The sequence below is a fragment of the Phasianus colchicus genome, chromosome 1 (genome assembly GCF_987193195.1).
Source record: "Phasianus colchicus chromosome 1, bPhaCol1.hap1.1, whole genome shotgun sequence".
NCBI lineage: Eukaryota > Metazoa > Chordata > Aves > Galliformes > Phasianidae > Phasianus > Phasianus colchicus.
In genome coordinates this window covers 40,293,537-40,316,989 of record NC_143436.1, presented here as the reverse complement: position 1 = coordinate 40,316,989, position 23,453 = coordinate 40,293,537, and the positions used below count along the sequence as shown (strand labels likewise).

At 34.8% G+C, this 23,453-nt stretch overlaps 1 protein-coding gene across 3 annotated transcripts in view; it reads left to right on the top strand.

Annotated features, from left to right (window-relative positions):
* PPP1R12A (protein phosphatase 1 regulatory subunit 12A) overlaps window positions 1–23,453 on the top strand; it is a 124,297-nt gene that overhangs the window by 93,320 nt on the left and 7,524 nt on the right. For all 3 annotated transcript variants that reach the window (XM_031589665.2, XM_031589664.2, XM_090139175.1), the window contains 10 exons: window positions 2,190–2,280; window positions 4,017–4,214; window positions 4,395–4,563; window positions 6,834–6,952; window positions 7,649–7,714; window positions 14,118–14,134; window positions 15,411–15,552; window positions 16,258–16,362; window positions 17,277–17,324; window positions 22,039–22,089. In XM_031589665.2, the coding sequence (XP_031445525.1) occupies window positions 2,190–2,280; window positions 4,017–4,214; window positions 4,395–4,563; window positions 6,834–6,952; window positions 7,649–7,714; window positions 14,118–14,134; window positions 15,411–15,552; window positions 16,258–16,362; window positions 17,277–17,324; window positions 22,039–22,089 (1,006 nt within the window). The remainder of the gene's footprint in view (window positions 1–2,189; window positions 2,281–4,016; window positions 4,215–4,394; window positions 4,564–6,833; window positions 6,953–7,648; window positions 7,715–14,117; window positions 14,135–15,410; window positions 15,553–16,257; window positions 16,363–17,276; window positions 17,325–22,038; window positions 22,090–23,453) is intronic.

Below are 23,453 nucleotides of genomic sequence, written 5' to 3'. Positions count from 1 at the left end.
AGTGTACAGATGTGTTTTCTTCTCCACCATGATTCAGGAAGTGCCCACGGGTGCCACAACCATTTTAAATAAAGCCATAAGACAGCAAAGTACACCAGTTTCAAAAAACAGTTCCAATTTTAAAATGCAAATGCTATTTCAGTATCAGATGAGCTAGAAAAGCAAGAAAAGTGTAGAACTAAGGCTTTCACTGTCTCGTTTGCTCTCACTTAGTGTATGTATACTAATGCGCGTATGCTACATACGTCTTAGATACCTGCAATCAGCCTGAAGTTCTCTGCTTCTAATCTGATTAATCAGTGCTGATTGTATAATATATCACTGTAGGTGCATTCTTGATGGCATATTAAAATAGCCATTAAATCTCAAAAGAAATCAGCAAAATTTGAATATTTACTGTGTGCATGTCGTACCCTAAGTATGTGCACATGCATATCTATCTGTATAAATACAGATACATATATCTCTCTGTGTGTACGTGTATCTATGTATGTTTATATGCACATGAGTAAGTTGTGTCTATTTATGAAATATTATATGCTAAATATTTTCTTAAGAAATGAAGTTGATTAATTCGTATCTATAGACCGAAAGAGTGTTATTTGGAAAACATGTTTGAAGTAGCATTTCAAATAATATTTGAGAAGCAAACACATTTAGTGGAGATTTTAGTAATGGAATATGTAGTAAAGCATCTTTTATGAATGTACTGAAGAAGTTACATTCTTTATCGAATTTTCAGGATTGCTTTAGAGAAACAGCAAAAAGAATGACGAATGTAAATCTGTAAGATCTTTATATTTTGAACAACACTGCATGACTGACCTGTGAATCATACATATGGAGGGCCAGTTTCCAGTGTGCACATGACAAGTATTGAGTTTTCATTTTCTTTCAGTGAGGTTTAAAGTTTTTCACTTCTTGGAGGATAGGAGTGTTACACCAATTACTACTGTATTTGCAGTATTTTTTGCAATAATTTGCAAATTTCCAAGCTCTAAATGTTATACCTACTCTGCAACCAGAATTATCTTAGGTAGGTTAAAGCTTGTGGCTAAATTATATATTGCCTAACTGTAAACTAGAGCCAGTGCAAACAGGATACACGTGACCAGTTGTATTTCAGGTTAGCTAAAGCAGCCAGCAGATACATTGTTCCTTATATAGATAGGGCTCAGGGATCTAGGGGAAGAGAAAACCTTACCAAAACTACCATTTGTAAAAGAACAAGATAGGGAAATCAATTAATATAGGTTTATTTGTTTTTGAAAGTGTCATAAGATATTTTACATATTTGAACATTCAACAGCTAATTATATATTTTTCTTTCCCTATTTTGGGGATAATTTGTTTAGTAGAGATAGAACGTGGTTAAGACATAGACATAATAACTTGTGTAAATAAAGTTTATTTCAAAAACTTAGAACTGTCTTTAGTATTTCCCAATCAGAGAACTATATAATTAGGTGATTGAATAACTAATCTTTCCATAGATTAATCTTCTAAGTGTTAATGGGTGATAGCTTCTCAAACAAAATATTTGAATCAGTAGCCAGTTTTTAAATAAAGAAATGCAGAAAATAGTATATAGACAATCAGAAAATATCATAGAATCTGAGTCTACAGTTTTTAACATAGTTAAAATTGATGATCTGAAGAAGCTCAGAGAGGTTTTGCACAGGATCTGTCTTTTGAATTGTCTAATGCAAGGATGATTCATGTGAAGACATGGTAATCACTTCCTCAAGGATTTTTAATCTCAGGTGCAGTGGATTGTTTCATTAGGTTTTCTGCCTCAGGAATACATTAGCTTTCTCTAAAGCCGTAACGTTATGTTAAAGGTTTACAAATGCATGCACACACAGACATATTTTGTGTGCAAATGTGTAACTGGCTGAGGTTTTTGAGGTCTTCTACCCCAATGTTAGTTGGCCAAAGTAGTTGTATTTAGATAAAAATAAATCTAAATTAAGTAGAAAAGCATATGTATTTTAATTTAATAGTTTTGAGGCCTGCAGTCTTGATAAAGAAGTGCTATGGATGAAATGCCTAAAATGTAATTCATCTCATACAGTCAAAGGTTTTCTCTAACTGCTTTGTTTTTGTCATACCATGTTGTGAGAATTGACCATTTGATGAATTTGTCTAAAAATTATCGTTTGCCAACTTGTTTGAACTTAATTCTTTAGATCATACCTCACTCCAGTACGGGATGAAGAGTCAGAGTCCCAAAGAAAAGCCAGATCCAGGCAAGCAAGACAGTCCAGAAGATCTACGCAGGTATAACTTTATTACAGCTTCTACATTTATGGAAACATAGAGCTCCAAAAGTACAGTGAAGTTTTAGTTTCCCGCTAAATTTCAAATAACCGATTGGTCTTCCAAACATAAATGACTTGTAACAGGTGAATGTGTTCTATTTCCCTGCTTCTCCTGAAAGCTTGAGGAGCCCTTCCTGTGTTTTGAAGGTAACTTTTTCTAATTAGCGAAGACAAACTTAATACAAGCTTGAAAGCAGAGAAGCAGCCACTGAAAAGAAGGGTTTTTTTACATTATGTTAAAGTAGCTTACTGAAGGAGTTGTTTCTGACGTTATGTACAGTAACTTTTAATTCTTCAAAAACTAAAAGCTTCTGTCTCAAGATTTTACTGAAGTTTGTAGTTACATTTCCTTAAGTTTCAAAGGCTTCTTTATATAGACTGTCGAAGGTAATGTGATCAAGTTGACCAAACATATAGATAACTGATAGTATCAGTGGCGTAGAAAAACTACATTCAGCCTAGTTTCTGTGGACACAGAAGAGTACTAGAAAGAGTTCTTTGATACTTACTACTGATCTGAAATCTAACTCCTATCAGAGTTTCCCTCTCATGGCTTACCTAGTGATACATTTGCCAGAACTACTTCATACTGAATTGCAACCAGTGCAAACTTTGCATGGAAGAGGATGTCACATTAGCAAAAGAAATGATGTCTTAAGACTACTTGAACACTCTGTGAATATTGGAGCAATTATCAGCTACTGTCCTCTGTCAAGCATGTCTGCCCATCTCTCCTTTGTTCTGCTGTAAAAGAGTCCTTGTATAAAACAGAACAAAAAAATAGTCCAAATGGTATCCTGATCTGCATTAAGGTGAAATCTATAACTATGATTTACTGGTATTACTTTTTAATTTTAAAAGGCCTTTTTAATTTTAAACCCCTCAAATATTTCCGATAACTCTTCCTGTTGAGAGGTCCATGTTTGATATTAATCCAGTGCCTTCTAAGATTGTCGAACCACGGGCCACTCTGGATCTTTGCGGTGAAAAAGATGCAAGGATCTGCTGTATTAGAGCGTTATCAGCATAAAAAGCAATCAAATAGCTAATGAAATACAAAGTTGGCTTTGGAGAGTAGGTCAGGAGTGTTTTCATGCTGTTTGAGAACAGTGTCTCAGTGAGATATGTAAGGTGAAAATTAGAGTACAGAGACATTTTCTTTAACTAGGAAGTCATTGGCCTTCTGAGCTCATTTGAAAATTAGTTTTTAACCTCAGAATAGCAAGGAAATAAGAAACGAGTTACATCTTTCTCTAGTGTTGTCAGTGTATTAAGCTTAAAAATCCACTTCCACTGAGTGAATTTGTAAAGCATCAGTATTTCTGAAAGAAGTTAAAGTCTTGTATTTGTAGGCTTTCCAAAATATTTATTATGCTTATGATGATATTGAAGAGATCTAGTGGATACTTCAGGGGTTTCTGCATGATTTTCTGCCTGATACTTATGTACTAATTCAACTAAAAGTGGTGTTATTGAAGACTCTATGGTAGATCACATTAGAGCAAACACTTGCTGTTAATCAGAAAGTGCATATCATTTCCAGGATTCACGAGAAAAGTTTATAGGTAAAATATGTAGTTAATATAATTAACTTTCTTAAGCAGAATTTTGTATGTAAATAATATATGTATATAACGTGGTAATCTACATTTGCCCAAATTAAGTTATATACTGTACTATTTGCTGTTTTCACAGGGTGTAACACTGACAGATCTTCAAGAAGCTGAAAAAACTATAGGAAGAAGTCGTTCCACACGAACCAGAGAACAAGAAAATGAAGAGAAAGAAAAGGAAGAGAAAGAAAAGCAAGACAAAGAAAAACAAGAAGAAAAGAAAGAATCTGAAACTAAAGATGATGATTATAGACAAAGATATTCCCGAACTGTTGAAGAGGTATTTTCATGATGAGTCTCATTAGGTAGAGAAATTATATGAATCTTAACTCCAACAATAATACTACAATTTTGATATTATCACAAACAATTATTTATTTTTATTTAAAAGCTTTAATATCCTTTAGTTAATGTTTGTTTAATGTTTGTGAATTAATTTTGACATTTTTCTGCTGAATAGCCATATCATCGCTATAGACCAACTTCAACTTCAACTTCTTCGTCATCCACTTCTTCGCTCTCCACCTCCACTAGCTCTCTTTCAAGTTCAAGTCAGCTAAACAGACCAAACAGCCTTATAGGTATAACTTCTGCCTATTCTCGGAGTGGAACAAAGGAAAGTGAGAGAGGTAGGAGTACTAACGTTTGTGAAGGGTTTTTGTTGTTGTTGTTTTTAATTGCCAAAGGGCAGTTTATGTTTCTGAAGACTGTTCAAAATGGGGTGTGAGTTGTGGACCACTGGGTGATACACGTTGCTCCTACTTCTGTAAGAAATACCAAAACTTGTATATAGAGAGGAGAAAAAAGACTTTCAGGACTTGGTGATGTTTTTCAGTATTTTGTTATGTGAGTCTGGGTTGATTTCTGCTTTCACTCAGCAACTGTAATAAAATACCACAATTCAGAGTTTAAATATGTGCAGATATTGAAGAGGAATTGTTCTTGATTAAATAATTTCTAAATAATTTGGGTTTTGTTTTAGTCCTGTAGTGTTGGAGTGGAGCAATGCTGTAATGCTTTCTGAAAACAAAGGAGAGAGGAAGGATACCTCTGGTGGTAGTGTGGTGTTAGTTCATAATACTTAACAGAACTATTCTTCTAAATTTCTGACTGGTTTATAAAATCTCACACTGATGCTTGATTCAGAGATAGAAGGATGCTTTTATTTGATGTCACAGAGCTTTTGCCCAGAGTTTTTTTCAAATCATCTGAATAATCTGTTAGAATTCTTAAAAACACTATGCTCGGTTGTCAGAGGAGGAGGCTGTTGACACATGTTGTGATCTCCTGTTCTCTCTCTGGAGTGTGTCACTAATAACTTGGGAGAGATACTTTAACTCAAGCTATTGATTAGGTATGCAATTACCGACTGAAATTGATATTTTTGTTATGAAGAGGATCAGATCTTTGATTTATTGATAAAATCTTCATGAACTATGTAGCAGTATTGCTGTATTCTCTACACTGGTATTTTCTGAAGAAGTTATTATGACTAAGCTTTGTTGATAAGTTTTCTGATTTTTCCTCTCTGTTCTAAAATTAACTGAAAATTTGGAATAAGATTTTTAGGTAATGCATATGCGTGCTTATTTCAGGCAATTTTTTCTGCATTGTTTTATGGAAAAGACTTTCATGACTAAATTCTAGCTAGCTACAGCAGGTTTTTTTTTCAAATTATGATTTTAGGAGGAGTATTACATTACTGTCTGAAAGACCAAAGGTAAAATCATCATTTATTTAATTAGGAAAGGTCTGTGTCCACCATGAATACTTATATTTTCTTCATTTTTTAATTCTTGCTTCATGCCAAAGTTTTCATTTACCTCTGAAGAGCAGTTATGGTACAGTTAGATTGGTAGGGATGCATCAATCTGAACTCAACTCTATGGTTTATTTCTAATAAAAGAATAGCAAACTGAACAAACATCGTAACAGGTAAATAACTTCAATTTGGGCAGGTCTGTTTTCTTTATTTATTTTCTTTTTGTGCAAGTTGCTTCTAAACATAAAGGGGATCAAGCACTCCTCAGGTATTATGCCTGTTTTAAACTGCAATTGCATTTCATTTAAAGAAAAGGAAAGTCTGTAACATAGAATTAATTTAATCTTGGAGTTCTAATCTTCCTTAGATGGGAAAATGAAGAGGACAGTGATGAAAAAGGGAATTCTAGGGAAAAATTAACAGACTTTTGATTTTTTTTTTAATAAGGAATTTTTGATAAAAGCAAAAAATATTGTTTGAAAAATAGTGTGAGGAATAATCTTCTACTGCTCTTTTGTACTTCCATACAACTACTGGCACAAATTTGAATTATTAGGTGAGAGATTTGAAAATTGCTTTTTTAAGTGTCTTACTGTTACACTAAAACATTTTGTTTAGGTGGCTGAGGTAGAGTTAGTACTTTGCCATTGCTGTTCAACAGCTGGAACTGTATTTATTTTAGAGCTGTGTTCTGAGGAATTTATATTACAGCAAACACTTTTTATGGTAAGAAGTTCTATAGTGAATTTATTTCAGGTGCAAACATTACCCAGGTTCTTTTCAGCTGTGTCCAGCAACAGAACTGGGGGCAGCAGGTACAAAGTGGAACATAGGAAGGTCATTACAAACATGAGGAGAATTTTCTTGAGGGTGACAGAGTGCTGGCACAAGCTGCCCAGAGGGCTGTTGGAGTCTCTGTTTCTGGAGAAATGCAAAACTCACCTGGATGCTTTTCTGTACAACCTGCTGTAGGGAACCTGATTTAGCAGGAGGTTGAACTAGATGATGTCCAGAGGTCCCCTCCATCTCCTGCTATTAGGCAACTGTGTGATTAACTGTAAACATTTTAAGAAATATTTCAGTAACTTTTCAGAAAATTGTGTTATACTTAAATGAACAAAAAGTTGTTATTAACAGAAGGAGGCAAAAAAGAGGAAGAAAAAGAAGAAGATAAGTCACAGCCCAAATCTATACGGGAAAGGCGGCGACCAAGAGAAAAACGACGATCTACAGGAGTTTCATTTTGGACTCAAGATGTAAGTGAAAGACTGCTACTTCTGGTTTGTAGCCTAAGTTTGTAGCAGTATAGAATGTGTATAGTGTGTTCTTAAAATAGAAAATAGTTTAGAACAGAATATACCAGTAGCATTTTTGGCAAAAGTGGTGCTTGCTCAAGTCATCCATTTTAAGTTTCTCCATGTTGTGAAGCTTTTAGGAACAAATTAAATATGAAGTCTGTGCTGATAATGCTGAAAGAAATTCTAGGCTACTGTAGTAATTCTAATGTTAATCATAATCTTAAGAAAAAAATCATTGAGCAGTTACTTTCTATTGCATGCAAACCAAAGCAACGAGAATGAGATTCACTATCTAGCATGTTACAAATAGCTAAATTTGAACTGTGTTTACTAAAACCTGAAGGAACTGTTGCAAGATCTGAAGGGTCAGTTTTTCAGCAGATTCTCTTGCCCTTTCCTTTGTCATGGGATCAGTATTTTTGTAAAAGGAACATTTTTCTGTGCCAAATGCAAAGTTCTGATTCCTTTCCTGTTAGTACTGAAAATAATTATTGTTTGAGAATTTTAATCTTATATTCCAGATATGCTTTGTAGATTTTAGATAGGTAGAATTCTACCACTCATAGCTTTTGATACAAAAAATCTAGAATACATTAAATTTTCATAAAGTTTTCAACAGCTTAACTGTTTTTCCTCTCTCACCTCTTTCACCAGAGTGATGAAAATGAACAAGAGCACCAGTCTGATTCAGAAGAAGGAACAAATAAGAAAGAAACTCAGGTAATTTAAAAAATATATGAACTTCTTAACAGACATGACTGTAAAATTTCTATTGCAGTTGGATTCAATTAAAGCAATGCATATGTTGGAGTTCTAATACATACTATTCTATTCATAGCTTGATGTTGTGTTTCAGTGCCATTTTATTTGCAGGTTTAATTTGGCAAATGTGGAATTAGTTCCCATAAAGTATTGGTGAAATTTCAGACATACATGTCAGAGACATGTTGCAGCAAGTAGCTGGAGGAAATTTTTTGCTTCTAAATTGCAAATATCTTTGTTTCATCTGCTTTTTTATTTTTAGTGAAATGATGTCCTGTGACTATTGCACACTAGTCCGAACCTTTTTACATTTAAATTTTGAAATTTAAATTAAAAAGTGGTGTTGAAAATGTAATTGAGATGTAATATGAGATAAACTGTTGAGGAACACAGTTTTCTGCACTGAAGAATTTCTGAGCATCCTAATTCAGTATTGTCAGTTTTGTTAAAAAGTCAGCGACAAGCAGTACAATAGGCTTGATTTAATGGGAAAAATCCTTATAAATTGATTTGTGCATGAGAATAAGATAAAGAGAACTAAAAGGGAAGTACTGACTTAGTCTGTACAACTAAATGATATAGCACGCTGTATTTTTTTTTTTTACCTAATCCCTGAAGGAATATTAGAGAATTAGGGTCATTATTTGAGTAATAAAACTCAAAAGGTATAACTGATATCTCTTCTCCCACCACTACATGTTGTTAGATCTATTATTATTATATCTGTAATTATTCCATCTTCTACTCTGTAGAAATTCGTTTTGATAGAATGTAGTGCTTGTAGTAGAACTCTATAAAAACACAATGAAATTTGGTAAAACAGGCCTAGAATTACAAGTGTGATCTGTGTTAAAAACGATGAGTGTGTTCGGGTGGCATAGTGAAGATTGTAGAATTTGCTGCCTAATTCATGGCTTGTCTTAGAAGTATAGCACAAAGTCTGTTTCCAAATTGTAAGCATTCCCACAGCCTTTTTCAAAAAGATATTGGTTGTTTGGTAATGTAGTATCAGATCTGAGTTCATAGAGAGCTCTGAAATACATATAAACATATGAACCAAACTCATTGTCACCTAACTACATAAATTCATTTTGTTGTTATTAATAAAAACTCTTTGCCAGATCAGCTGTAGAAAGTAGGAGAGCAGAGTGAAAATGAGTTACAACAAAATAAGTAAAAAGGTGTTTTTAACAGGTTTGTTTATAAGCACTGTTGAACCTACAGTTGAATTTCCAGTCTAGTAGCAAAACTGTCGATATATTCTAACCTACTATTACTTTCCAGTTAACTAAGAGACATCTTAAAATTTCTGTACAGTAATTGCAATGTTTTCATATTAAGGTGTGCTTTTTTTTTCCTTGCATACAGAGATTTAAAACATAATTTAAAACATTATTAGCTTTCCTCAATGAACAACTAGAGTTTTTCATTGATAAACTAAGAACTGGATGCATTACTTCTGACAGTTTGGTATTTTGCCACTTGTAGAAAAATCAAATGGAATAGTCTAAGCATTATAATGGCAATCTCCTCCCAGTTCAGTGACAAAAAGTATTTTATTTTACAGAAATTGCAAATCCTCTGCGGTTGCTAAATATGCTTCAGCTTAGCACACATCTTGCACAGTTTATTGTAGAAAATTCATCATTATTTGCTGATAGACCTTTTTGAACTTTGAGAAAAGAGATGGAATAAACTAGAATTACAGAGGAGTACTAACATTCAGAAAATATTTAATATTTTCCTGTACTGATTATTTGATGTACTGCTCAGAAGACAAAAGCCTCTAGGAATACTGAAGTTCTCTGTTAACTCCTTTATGTGGTGCTGCTGTTGAGTTCTTTTTGCTTGGACAAGCTACAAGTCAGTGGTAGAAGATGGTTAACTATAAATTTCCAAGAGTTTTGGCAGTAATTCAAGAATTCATAGGTCAAGAACAAGCCTTGTACATGCTACAAAGAAAATTAAAGGCCTTAGACAAAATAATTTCTAGCTTGAAATCCTTCTAGAACCTGACAAATACTATTTATTTCAGAGTGGTTTGGAAGAGATTTCAGTTTGTGCATTCTTGTTCCCTATACAGAACTATCATTCCATTTCTTAGTTGATCATTTGTCCATAGGGGAGAACTATTAAAAAGAAGTCAGATTTTGCTAACACTGTGAAAGTTGCTGGTTGTTGTAATTAAATTAATTTGAGATTTTAGGTGCAAAGAGCTGAGAATGCCACGTTACTTTCAGAAAATCCTTGCTCCTTTAGAAGGATAATCTTAGAAATATGTTGTAGGATTGTAGCTGAAAAATAAGCAAGCCTGAAGATCATTTTGGCAACTGAGATTCTCAAAACAACAAACTGCTCTTTTTCAGTTACATTTTAGCTTGCATGCTTTCCAGCTCTCATCTTATGGGTTTCTTCCTGAAGCTGAAGCTATGAAAAAATAAATTGATTTTGTATAAATGCATTCAATCATCAAAAATCATTGTTCTTCGACACTGAAAAACTTTATTTGTGTAATTTGTTCCATCGTCTGGTTTCTGAGAACAGTTATGTCTGAAATCATAAGACTGAAAGATATGGGAGTTGGGAACTATGCTATTCATAGCCATACTATTCCAGAAGTAAATATATAGACCTTTTCTGTATGGATAACTCTGACCTGAATTTAGTAAACACAGAACAGCAGAAGGTATGGGCTTGCTCAGTCTTATTCAGTATAGGCATTTGGTACATCACTGAAGATGAGCTGTTGTGGAAAATCACAAAACATTTCCTGTGAGGTGAGAGAACAATACTGCCAAACACAGTTTGTTAGTAAGTTTCCTTAAAGAATAGCTTTGAATGCATGTATCAGAGTGAGCTGTGAGACAGCTCCCATTATTGTTAAACATGCCTGAACAGTGCAAGTAGTTGTTTGCTGGCGGAAGAGGAAGATGTATTTAGATTACAGATTGAAGTTTTGTTGATGTAGCCTTTAAGAATTAGTGTATTATTTTCCTTTTTGATAATTAGATTTCACTTTGATTAGAGTTTGGTCTGTGTATTAAGATTCACAAGTTTTCTTTGCTTTCTGAAGTTATTTGGGTTAGCTATTTGGCCTTAAGCAAAAATAGTTCAAAGTGTGAATGTGTGATTAAAGTCTGATTTAACAGTGGAATGTTGACCAGACAGACAAAAAAAAAAAAAAAAAAAAAAAGGACTTAGGTAAAACAGAGTTACCAAGTCTTTTGATAATGAGAAAAGTGTGGTGTTTGCTATTCTTATAAAAATTTTATTCCCCGTATTACATCAGATGACTCACTGTATCATTCCATTCCAGCCATCTTTTGCTCATGGAAATCTGGCTGCTGTTATTGAAACTGGTGTCCTTTATTCCATCTATGGCACAGTAGGAGATAATGAAAGAAAAAGGAAAAAAAGGAACTTGTATGAGGCAAGGAAAATGGGGTAGAATTTAAGCACATAAAATGTTATCAAGGGTATTTGAGAGTTAAGCATTCCATTATAAGAGTATTTGCAGGGGAGATAATATGGAATATATGTGGTGAATAAGAAATTACTTCTCCTTGACCAGGGGATCAGAATGGGAAGAGGGTAAAGAAATAATCTGTTCAGGAATGGGCAGGAGAGAAACATCAAATGGCAATGATTCAAATTTTATTGCTTTTATTAGCAGTTTGTCTTTCTTTCATTAGCACTGAAGCTTGGAGCGCACTTGAACTATGCTCAGGAGGACACCTATAGAAGTGGGAAGGGTGGAGGCAGAGTAAAAAAAAAAAAAACAGAAGACAACAAAACAACATCCCACCCCACCCCAGATGATGTATTTAAAAAAAATAAGAATTTAAGTATGCACTACGTCTGGTTAGTTTATTATTAAATCGACTTAATTTTGTTTCATGATTTTTGAAAGGAGAAAGCTAGCAATGTTAGGATAATAAATATTGTTAACTTTTCTAACTTTGTGGCAGTAGACACAAGAACTTGTCATTATTAGTATTTATTAAATGCTGCACTCAAATTTTGTTTCTCATTTTCATGGCTGTGGCAGTTTTAGAAAACCATTCAATTATACACTATGTAAAATTCCACCTGACTTGAGTATTTCATTTCCATTACCAGTAATTGTCCTAACTCACCAAAATGTAGTATAAATATCTGAAAGCTTACTGTACATTTTCAAGTACATGGTTATTTGCTGGTTGCACTCTTATGGTCTATAGAAACTGCTTGTATAAGATTAGAAGTGTGTATTATTTCAGCCTGTATACATGAGGACCCATACGTTTTTACTTTTCCTTCCTGCATGCTGCTCATGGAACTTTGGCTACCACAGTCTGCTCAGTTTTGTGAATGTGATAGGAGTATCCATCTCACGTGGTTTGGATGTACGCGGATATCAGTGTTGGCTTCACTTATCCTCAGACAAGCTTCATACAAAATCTGTAGACTTCTAGTTAATTTTTTTTGCCAAAAAAAGATTGAAAAATTGTGATCAAACTGACAGAAATAGAAGGGAAAGATGAAAAAAAAAAAAAAACAGTTAAAACAACACCTCAAAAAATAAGAGAGAGTTTCAGAAATGTCAGGAGACAAGAGCAGGCATGTGCTTAAGACGTGAACACCTCATCCTGGCTGCTGCTCCAGCCCTCCAGCTGCAGGACTCGCAGCTCCCAGGAAGCGGAAGCTGCTGAGGCACGCTTCTCTGCAGGCTGTGAGATCAGGCCATGCTGCTCTGCATCTCAGCCTGGAGAATGGGAAAGGGCTGGGTTGTTGCTTTCCTGTCTCTGGCAATTAGTGCTTCCCTGTCTCCAGGACTCTTACCTCACCAGCTCATTTGTTATCTCCCTGCATAGCTGAAAATTTGTGTTCTGCGTATGACTTATTAACTTGCTTTCCATTCAGGAAGCTGCACTGCAGCAGGTTAATGGAGAGCCCGGAGGTTTTCACATTCCCATGGCACCACGGGGAGCCCACTAGAAGCAAAGAAAAGCAGCCTTTAGAACCCTATTTGTTAAGAAATAATGTAGGAATGGTTTAATTTATTGTGATAGCTGTTGTGGCTAAAGGCTAGAAGGGGCCTGCTTAGCATTTTCATTTGGGTGGCATTCCTTCAAGGTAAAAAGAGAAAACCTAATTCTTATGGACAGAGGTTCCTCTGTTTTGTTGAAGTGAGAAAGAAGGAGCAAGCAGTGGGAAGGGGTTTTTTGTAGGATGTTGATAACATGGTAGAATAACATGGTAGAATTCTGTGATCTCGCATGGATCTTACTTAATCATACAATATGCAAAATAAGATTCATAGGTGGAAAATAAAACTGTTGTGGCCCAAAGCTTAAAAACTAAAAATTTGTATCTGCGTGACACCTAGCTGTGATATTTTCCACAAAACTCCCTTAAATTCTCAACATTATTCATGCTTCTACAGAAAATAGCATTATTGTGATAATGAAGACCTATAGGCTGCTGCACATATTTTGGTAGCCTGCGTGTTGTAAATCCTCTTCAAGGTGTCAGAGGGGAAATTTAATGTGTTACGGAGAATGTGACTGTTGTCCTCTATGCAGATTTTAAAAAATGCAGCCCCTTCTTAAAAGGAAAGCAACCTCTGTATCCAAGCATCCCCCCCCACACACACACAAAAATCACTCATTAAGGTTTCAGCTACTGCTAAGTGAACATCATTGGAGGATGTCTGGAGGACATCTGGAGTAAAATATCTCCGCCCAAGATTATTATAATAATTGGAATAAATGATGAGTCTGTATTGACCACCCAGAGGGGGAAAATGATTGTATGGGTGATGTAATGCTTAGGGGACACTCCTTCACTCTTAAGTCATCACTTTTAATTAAATTTCACTCATCAGGTTAAGTGAGTATGCTGTATGCCTGTAAATTCACTTGTAATGAATGAATTAATTAAAGTAACATGAAGAATAAAATGGCATAATTTCAATTTAGTCTAATAAGTACTTCTGCATGTTGTTGGTTTAATAGCTAGTCATCTCCCACTGAGGGATGCTAAAGCAATGATCTTGTAGCTTATATTTTTATTTTAAGCTGAAGTCATTATTAAGTTGACTTTCCAAAAACAGAATACAGAAGAGGAAGAGAGAATTCAGGGAACATGGTTCTGATGATGTTGATAAGAGGAGTAAATCATAGAAGGCACATCTGTCTCTTTGGTTCCAGACCTAACGATATTGAAACTTGACAATACTACAGTATGTAGTGCTGGATAGTATATGCATTTTGATGTAACTGTTTAGTTATGCTTGTTCGCAGGCTATTATATATTTTACTTAATTAAATTATTGACTTGATCTTTTTTTCTTCTCTCTTTTTATTCCTCCCCCTCTCAGAGTGATAGCCTTTCAAGGTATGTGCAATTTAAGTAAATTAATTTAAAATTATTACACTTCTTAGTTACATATTCACAATTGATGTACAAAATTAGCCTAAACTCAGTAGTGAGTTGGGTTGATTTTAAAAGGCAATAATGATATTTAAAATTTATATGGAATATGATTGTAAAGCTACAGTAGTGTTTTGGTGGCTCTCTTCCCATTTGTGGGTGGGACTGTCAATACTGGAGAATGTACTGTATGCTATATTTGAAGTACACTGAAGGCATGCTAGGCATTTTGTAGAATTTAGTGGACACAGTAACATTCCATACAAATTTTGTAATTCATTTACAAATGTCAGCTTTTACCAAAAGAAAACACAGAATATCCTACTGAAAAAATTTCTAGGGAATCTCAGGAAAAATACTAGATCTCTGAAAATCGTATTTCTTTAAGATTTATTAAAAATGAAAATGCACAAGTATCATATTTTTTTTTAAGTTTGCATTCGATTTTGGATTTAATTCGACTTTAGAGTTAATGATGATGTTTTGTTTATGCTGAAAATCTGTTAAACAGAACTACCACAGCACATGATCGATGATGAGTGAGCACTGTGATACTGCTTAAAACTGTATTAGCATTGTTTGTAATTTAGTGCTTAACAGGGTAAGGATTTTGCTGAAGATTTGTTTCACAAACTGCTTCTGTTGAAATACTACAATTTGCCATAAGTAGTTTTGAAATCTTCATTTATCCAACAAAGCTTGGAGAATTCATCTTGGCCAATGCTTTATAGATTACTTTTTAAAAACCCTTCAATTAAAGTACTACATTTAAGGTAGTACATGGATTTAATTACTCCTTGCCAGGAGTTGGACATGGTGATCCTTGTGGGTCTTTTCCAATGCCAAATATTCTGTGATTCTATTACACATGTTTTAAAACAGATCTTCAAAAACAAAGAAGTATCTAAACCAATAAGTCCTTTAAGATTCGGAAATACCTGAATTAAATGTTTTAATTTAATTTTTTTTAAACTCTTAGCATAAAATGCCGGCATTTATTTGGTCTAGTTGGGAATTTTTAAACTTCTTCACTCAGAGAATATTGAAATATACTGAAGAACAGTAAAGGAACATCAAAATCTAACTTGCATCGAGTTAGTTTATAGTGGCTTAACTAAAACACACAATTGCATGTGGTTGTTTTTTTTTCACTTGGATGATGGCACACTTACAATGTCTGGTACAGTGAGTGCTATCAGTCTGAATACAGAAACAAAGAATAAGAACTTTTATTTTGCAGATATGACACGGGATCACTCAGTGTGTCTTCGGGTGACCGTTACGATTCAGCGCAGGGGCGATCTGGGTCACAGAGTTACCTCGAAGATCGAAAACCTTACTGCAGTAGACTAGAAAAAGAAGATAGCACTGATTTTAAGAAGGTAACTGATACAGTAATTTTCTTGTAAAAAAATGCTTGATTACTGTTTGTCGTTTTTTTTTTTTTTTCATGAATTACTTGGAAACAATATCCTATTTCATCACAACTTACAGCAGTTTGGCTCAGTGGAGGATCAGAACAACCACTGCCATGGGGGGAAATATACATTGCAAAACAGCCTGTGGCTTTTGTACTTTTCTCTTTATAGGCAAGGAAGAAATCCTGACGAGTCAAAATACTTCATCATTTTATGACAAATTTAATCAAACTGTTTTTGTGGTTGATTGTATTATTAAAACTGCTTCATACATGCATTAAGCCCTTTATTTGATGTTTGCTACCTTACATACATATAAAAATTAATTTAAATCTTGCTTTAAAATTGGAGTTCGTAAAAAAAAAAAAGAAAAAAGGACTGTATTGTCTCATCTGTAATGTCTGAAGCAAAAAATTAGCAAGTGTTTTTTAATGTGTGAGGTAAGTTACATGCTCCCTGCAAAATTGCTTTCTTCTAGAGATATTTGGTAGCAATTCTTAAAGCGTTTGCTAATTCTAACCATCTTTAAATTCTAAAACTGATTTTTACTTCTTAGAATGTTAATGTATTTGTTCATTTTACATGCAGCTCAGTCATGGTTTTTAAAATGTTTGTCTAATGTCACAGAATTCTTACTCAGTATGTTTTTAAATGAATATTTTGTCTTAGCTTTATGAACAGATTCTAGCTGAAAACGAGAAGCTGAAAGCACAGTTACATGATACCAACATGGAACTCACAGATCTTAAACTACAGCTGGAGAAGACCACTCAGGTTTGTGTTAAACAAAAAGGCCCATGCTTAGCTGACAAAACAAGAAGCATCCTAGCATAGGGGCTGCTATTTACTGGGCATCAGCTTTGTTTCTTATCCAAAGATGAGAGTGAAGAAGAGTACCTCTCCGTTTATAAAGAGAAAAGAGTGCAGGATTCTGGTCTTCAGCTCTGAACAAAATGCGTGAGGCCATTTCCTGCTTGTTTAAGTGCTGGTGGTTCTTGCCAGCACATATGTGGGACTTCTGTGCAGGTAGGAATAAGCACTTTGAACACTGCTAAGCCTGTGTTCAAACTGTCAGTCTGGTTTGATTGATTAATTCATAAACCTACTGGCAGATTGGCATAATCTGCCAGTACTCCCTACCTAGTTAAATAGCTGTACCGGAGAGCTGAAGAGCAAATAGTGCACTTCACTTACAGGTAGCTGCTGTCAGATAACAGTGCTGCATACAGGAACACCAAATATGTACACAAAACTGAAATTCTTTTTAAATTGCTGTAGAAAGAATGTTCCTCATTCTCAGATCGCATCTGCCACAACTGACCTGTGTACATATTTCAGTGTCTTCCATATGCTCTTTGTAAATATCAGTAAAGTACAAGTAAGATGTTTGTTTTGTAGAGCTTTTAAATAGAAAAAGACTATATTACTACTATTTGCCAAAGGCTACACGGAGATTAAGTTACTTAGGGATGGTGACACAGGAAGCGTGTGATAAATCCAGCTCATTCTTCTTTAGTTTTTATTTCAGTGGTACTTCCTTGAACACATTTTAAAATGCTTTTAAAAGCATACTTTGGACAGAATACAGTAGCAGTTACCCTTATCTGAAATGCGTTTTATATTGCTTGTTCTCGTTGTTACACTGTTTGAGAACAAGTGCCAATATCTTCATTAATTTTGTGTTTCAGAGACAAGAAAGATTTGCTGACAGATCGCTCCTGGAAATGGAGAAAAGGGTGAGTTACTGCCAAACATCTCTTGAGTCGTCCGATTTGGGCTTTGTTTTAGTTTGTTTTGCAACTTCTGACTTGGATATATTTTAGTGGGAACAGAAGCCTTTCTTATAACTTGCATTTTTTAGAAGATCGAGGGATTTTAGGTTTCAGAGTGGCAATGAATATGAAAGACTGTCAGATGGAATTACTCTTAGAATTGCCTTCAGGTTGCCTTGTTGATAACCAGGTTGTAAACCCCACTGCCCTCCAGGATTCTGTCGCATGTTCCATCTCGTCCAAAACAATGTTGGCACTCCAGAAAGTTAAGCACTTTCAAAGCATCTCATCTTTTAATGCATTTCCAACATTCAGAGACCTTAATTTCCTCAGAGCTTTCTGGAGGCATGTGTGTTGTCTTACCAATTATTATTGGTAATGAAGTAGCTGTGTCTATCCCACAGACATCAGACCTTGAACCTACTAATATTATAAAATTAATTACAGACTGTCTCTTTCCTTGTACTGTACCTTTTTCTAGAGGGACTATAAAGCTGTTTAGGGGCAGGGTGGAGGCAAATGAATGAGCAGTGCAGGAAGAGGGGCATTAGAGAGAGACAGCCCTAATTTGATGGGGAAAGGAGACATGTAATAAATCCACATATGAGACAGACTACAGAGATTATTTCAGTAGTTGTGTCCATTATAATTTTAGGCTGTAGTTTTACACTCGCTTAAAACCCATCCCAATAGAAGTTTATCAGCAACAATTTAAAGCAAACAAAGTTTGTTCTGATGTGGTCCTGGCTTCCTTTATGTCCCCGGCTACACATACCTTTCTCCTTCCTGATCCTGGAGTGACGCATTAGATATTAAAATGGGAAGAAAACTAAATGGACTTTGATGGTAGTAAGTGGTATGGTATATATTTACTTTTCCTAGTAAACTTGACATTTACTAGCATTGTACGTTTACCTTCCAGTGTTTGAGATTTAGAAAACAAGTTTTAGTTCTGCAAACCTATGAGGTACATAAATAGTCAGTTTTATTGGAGAACATAAAGATGCACAAATTCTCTCAGGCAGTTTGTGAAGTTCCATTAGTTTTATCTTAATAATCTCTCCAGATAATTGAAGCAACCTTTCAGAGCCTATTTCGGCTTGTTCTTGTGGCCTCGTGCTGTAGGCAGTGATTTCATCAGTAGAGAACTTTCATCAGCAGCTTTAATTGGTTTCTTGCTTGCTATCATGGCCACACAAGTGGACATCTAATTATTTCATAGATTTGACTTTGACTGTATGCATTATTATACAGATGCCACATTCGGTACCGCATATCTTGACATTATTTCAGTATTAAATTACTGTGTTGCTTGTTCCTCAGATATGCCATTGTGTTAAGACAATTGGCTACTTTGGGAATTCTTGCACCTTTTTCTCGTATTAATACTTAGTTCAGTAGCAGAAATGTCTTTTGGAAACATTACTTTTTCTGAAGTTATTATGACCAAACCTAGCAGTTAAAAAGGTAAATAAAATTAGTGATAGTGCTGTATGGCTGAAACCTGATCTACACAAGATTTAGGAGATCTTCTATTTTATGATGTTCAATTTACTTCTTTTCAGACAATAATTTTAAACATGAATTTATTTGTGATTCTGTTTTCCCTGTTAGATCCAGAGTTACTTTCACTTTGACAATGATTGAAGTAGGATTCTCAGCTGCTAGTCATAACTAGCTCAGGTCTAGGAATAAGCTTACTAATTGTGGGGCTTTAGGAATAATTTAAAGAAGTCTTCCATATATGGGTGAAATAATAGCATAAATGAAAAAGGTTTAAAAACAAATGTAGAAATTTTCTAATTTTCCAAGTATGACTTGAATAAAATAAAATACAAAATTGAAGATACTGATGTAAGTTCTTAGAAGAAAAAGGGAGGACAAAAGTAAATAGCAAGAACAAATGAGGAGAAATAGAAGGCTGGCAGAGAAAAACCTGACAGCATCTTTGAACTACGATATATTCCAGCTGTAAAATACTTTTACAGTAAAGAAGGTGGGAATGCTTATTAAACCTAGAAGTTCACCGTGACAGAATTTAGAAAATATAAGTTTAAAACCTTCATCAGTTGATTTCCATTATGTGTTCTGGTTATGCACAATCAGCATTTTTCATTTAAGGACTAGCAGTAAGTTCTTAGGCAAAAATATGGCTTTCGTTAAGTTATCTATCACTCTAAAAAGTATATTAAAAACCAGACTGCAGGATTTCAATATGGATCAGAATTGTAGGTACCTTTAACCAGTTAGCTCCAAATTCATTGTGGATGCCCCATCCCTGGAGGTGTTGAAGCCCAGGTTGGATGGGGCCCTGGGCAGCCTGGTCTAGTATTAAATGTGGAGGTTGGTGGCCCTGCATGTGGCAGGCGGGTTGGAGATTCGTGATCCTTGAGGTCCCTTCCAATTCAGGCCATTCTGTGATTCATCATCTAAGAATTTGTGATGGGATGAGGTGGGCTTTTTCGTTTGTTTATTACTGAATGTATGAGTTTTTAACCTGTATATATCCACGTACCTCAGTCTTGTTGCACCGAGTGTGGTTTCTGGTTGCTTTAATACAGGCAATTTTATACACTCAGAAACTGCCATGTGTGTTTTCTTCGTCTTGAGAATTGCAAATGCTTTTTGTCATACCTTAGAGAAATGCTGAAATACAAAACATCTTAGGCTAAGTAAATTTCAAAGCCTTTCTCTGAGTTCAGAGACTAATTGGATGATATTGGCAAATCTTCTCAGTGAAACTGAATATGTCCTTTGCTGGCCACTTCCTGAAACAACAAGCAGTTCAGGAAAAAAGGAAGTTTTTCACCCAGAGGGTGGTGACACACTGGAACAGGTTGCCCAAGGAGGTTGTGGATGCCCCATCCCTGGAGGCATTCAAGGCCAGGCTGGATGTGGCTCTGGGCAGCCTGGTCTGGTGGTTGGTGACCCTGCACATAGCAGGGGGTTGAAACTAGGTGATCTTTGTGGTCCTTTTCAACCCAGGCTATTCCATGATTCTATGAAAAAAGGAACATCGTTTCATCTAATTTGAACTATATCTTTTTTACAACAAATCTTATATCTAGTCCAGTCCTTTAAAATGTTTATTTTGTATAATGTGAGGCATGCAAAGGTGATGAAATAAGGATTTGATTTAACTGGCCTTTATTGCAAGTAGTTATTCTTAAACAAGTTCAAGAAGCAAGTTAAGCAAATTCATCCAAAGGACTAAGGATTTTTAGCCATCTGAAATTGTAAGATTATTTCATCGGTCATTCATCTCTTGGTAATTATAGGAACTGCCCAATATTGCTTATTGTAACAGCACTGATAATATATGTTATCCTGCAAAACTTCTGGGTAAACTAAAGTTCTAATTAATGTAAAATGGTGTGAGTTTTTTTGTTAGTCACTTGTTTGCTGCAGTTAACTCACTGGTATTTATTATTATGCCATTATTATCAGTCAGTATCATTATGGGAAAATTAGTTACTTGAAGGAGTAAAGTACCTTAAGTACAAACAACTGCAGTAATCTATCATATTGATAAACCTTTGGAATTGTTTGCTAAAATGGGAAAATGTTGGGGAATAACTGCACTATGATTAAACTAAATTCAAATGATTTGTATCTGAAAGGTGTCCGGCAAGAGTCAGTATCTACTGGGCGGTATGATCTAACCAAAGTTTTACACACCTCAGTCAATGCTGCTTGCTGTTTGCATAACACCATTGTATGCAGATGCATATGTACACCTTGCAATAATCTGTTGCTTTTGCCTTTCACACTTTGGAAAAATATGAATGTAGAATACTGAATAACCACAATGCTTTTAAATGAGATACACTGCGTTGTCTGACACAGGAAAGCAAGCAAGCTATAAACCCCTGAAGTCTACTGCAGTAGCTGTTGATCTGTCAGATGTCTGAAAACAAGGTTTAAACAAAACAGTAGTGCTTAGAAACATGGTAGTGTATCTGCACTGCAGACTGCAGCATAGTATAGAAAACCATAAGCTAATTTTCAGTAAGCTACCTTGGGTACTTAAATGAGAACCTGACATTCTTGACAAAGGCTAATTTCTCCTGCTTCTCAACTAAGAAGGAAAAAAAAACCATACTATACTAGAAACGCAGAAAATACTCAGGAAGCATTTACTGAAGAAGCAGGTGGTCCTTCGTGGCTAGATTTCTTTGGTACTCAGCTGAACCCAAACTGTAAGTTTGGGTTGTATCTACACTACGTTGCAGTTTAGAGTGTGGACAGATTCCACTGAGCTGAGGCAGATGTTTCAGCTACATTTGCTTGTCTTTGAAAGCTTACGCTTTTGTGCTTTTTTCTTTTAATATTCTTGTTTGTTTCTGATCATTTTCTGCATTTCTTGTATATTAAGCTTTTCCAGAAGCCTAGCTTATAAAAATAAAGCCCAAATAAATGGTGCTTATGAGCTGTGTAAATTTGTGTAAAGGAAGGGGTATCTTTTGTAGGACTTGATATCTCTTCCTCCTAAGTTATTAAAATTGAGTATTGAAATATTTTCTATTTATCACTGCCATCACAAGTTTCCTGTCTACACTGTGCTTCTGGTTGTATGATCTTTGGAACTTGAAATATTTCACAGTTATCACAGTATTTACAAGCAGTAGTTAGTAAAAAAGGTATTGTTTGGTGTTAACATACATTTTTTTGGATTTAGGAAAGAAGAGCTCTAGAAAGAAGGATATCTGAAATGGAAGAGGAACTGAAAGTAAGTATTGTTAAATACTAACACAGTGTATTGATGTCAGTGGCTTAAAACAGCACTTAATCTAGCAGTATTTCCAGTCTTTATAATTTCAGTAGAAAATAAATAAGCTATAGGCACATTCAAAGTCAGCAATTTCTTTCTTTCTTTTTTTTTTTTTTTTTTTTTGTAGTGAAGTTTTTTTTGCTGTTATCAGCAATCATATATGTAGGACTTATCTCCTGGGAGGGTGTTGGGACTTACACTGGTATAGCACATTCACTGATGAGAAGCATTCAGAGATGTCAGCAGTGAAAGATATCTTGATCTGATCAAGGCAGAATCACAATCTTTGTTTTGGATACAATACTCTCATGTTTATTTAGTTAAAAATAATGGCATATAATTCTGTAGGTTAAGCATAGATAATTTCATAGATTAAGTATTAAATGTTGCTTCAACCCTTATCTCATGTTCATTAAATTATGTATTAGGAAGCAGGTTCCAGTGTCAAAAGAAAAAATTATATTTATGTAGAGTTAGTAATAATTTTTAGTTTTTAGTTTTTAGTGACCAAAAAAGCAGCAGATAATTTAAATTTCAGATTGTAACAGAAAAGCACCATTTACCACATGCACTGAATAATAAAATGTCATGCTTTGACTTGTCTCATTCCCTGGTTTATCAACATTTTAAGTCCTTTGATATGATCAAGAAGTCTGAAAAATCTAGCGAATTTGTTTTGTATTATATCCTTGGATATAATACTGGACAGAGACTACCAAACTGATAAAATTAAGATTTAACTGGAAAACTAGTGGAACATGATGAAAACATCTTTGTATGCCATAATTTTAAAGGAAAAAGACCGTTTTGAGATTTGAAAGTTGTCATCAATTAGAAAGTTTCCTTTCAGTCTCATTTTTTAGCTCCCTCTGGTGCTTGGAAACTGTATTAACTACCAAATCCTTGTCACTAAAACACATGCACTAAGGTTTGTTGATGTAATTGAACCTGACAAGCAGAACTAAACAGGATTCAGGACAAGACAGTGAGCTCTAAGGGGAGGATGCAGCGTATGAGGTTCTTAGAGGGGTGTTCAGAAGTGAAATCTGTATAAAGCTTTCTATGGCATAGGAACATAATCGGTTTTATGAGGTAGATGAAGGAGATATGAGCTTGTATTATAGGCCTGTAAATTGTTGTTAGAGATAGTTGGGATACAGAGGAAAATGGAGAATGCAAATACCTTGTGTTTTTCAAAAGCCAACTTTCAATTTGTGAAAGTTTTGAATTAAAGATTAATACTCTTCCTGTTGTTTGTTGCACTGTCATGTACATATATATATTAAGTGCAGCATTATTTATTAACTTTCGAATAGGGTTTT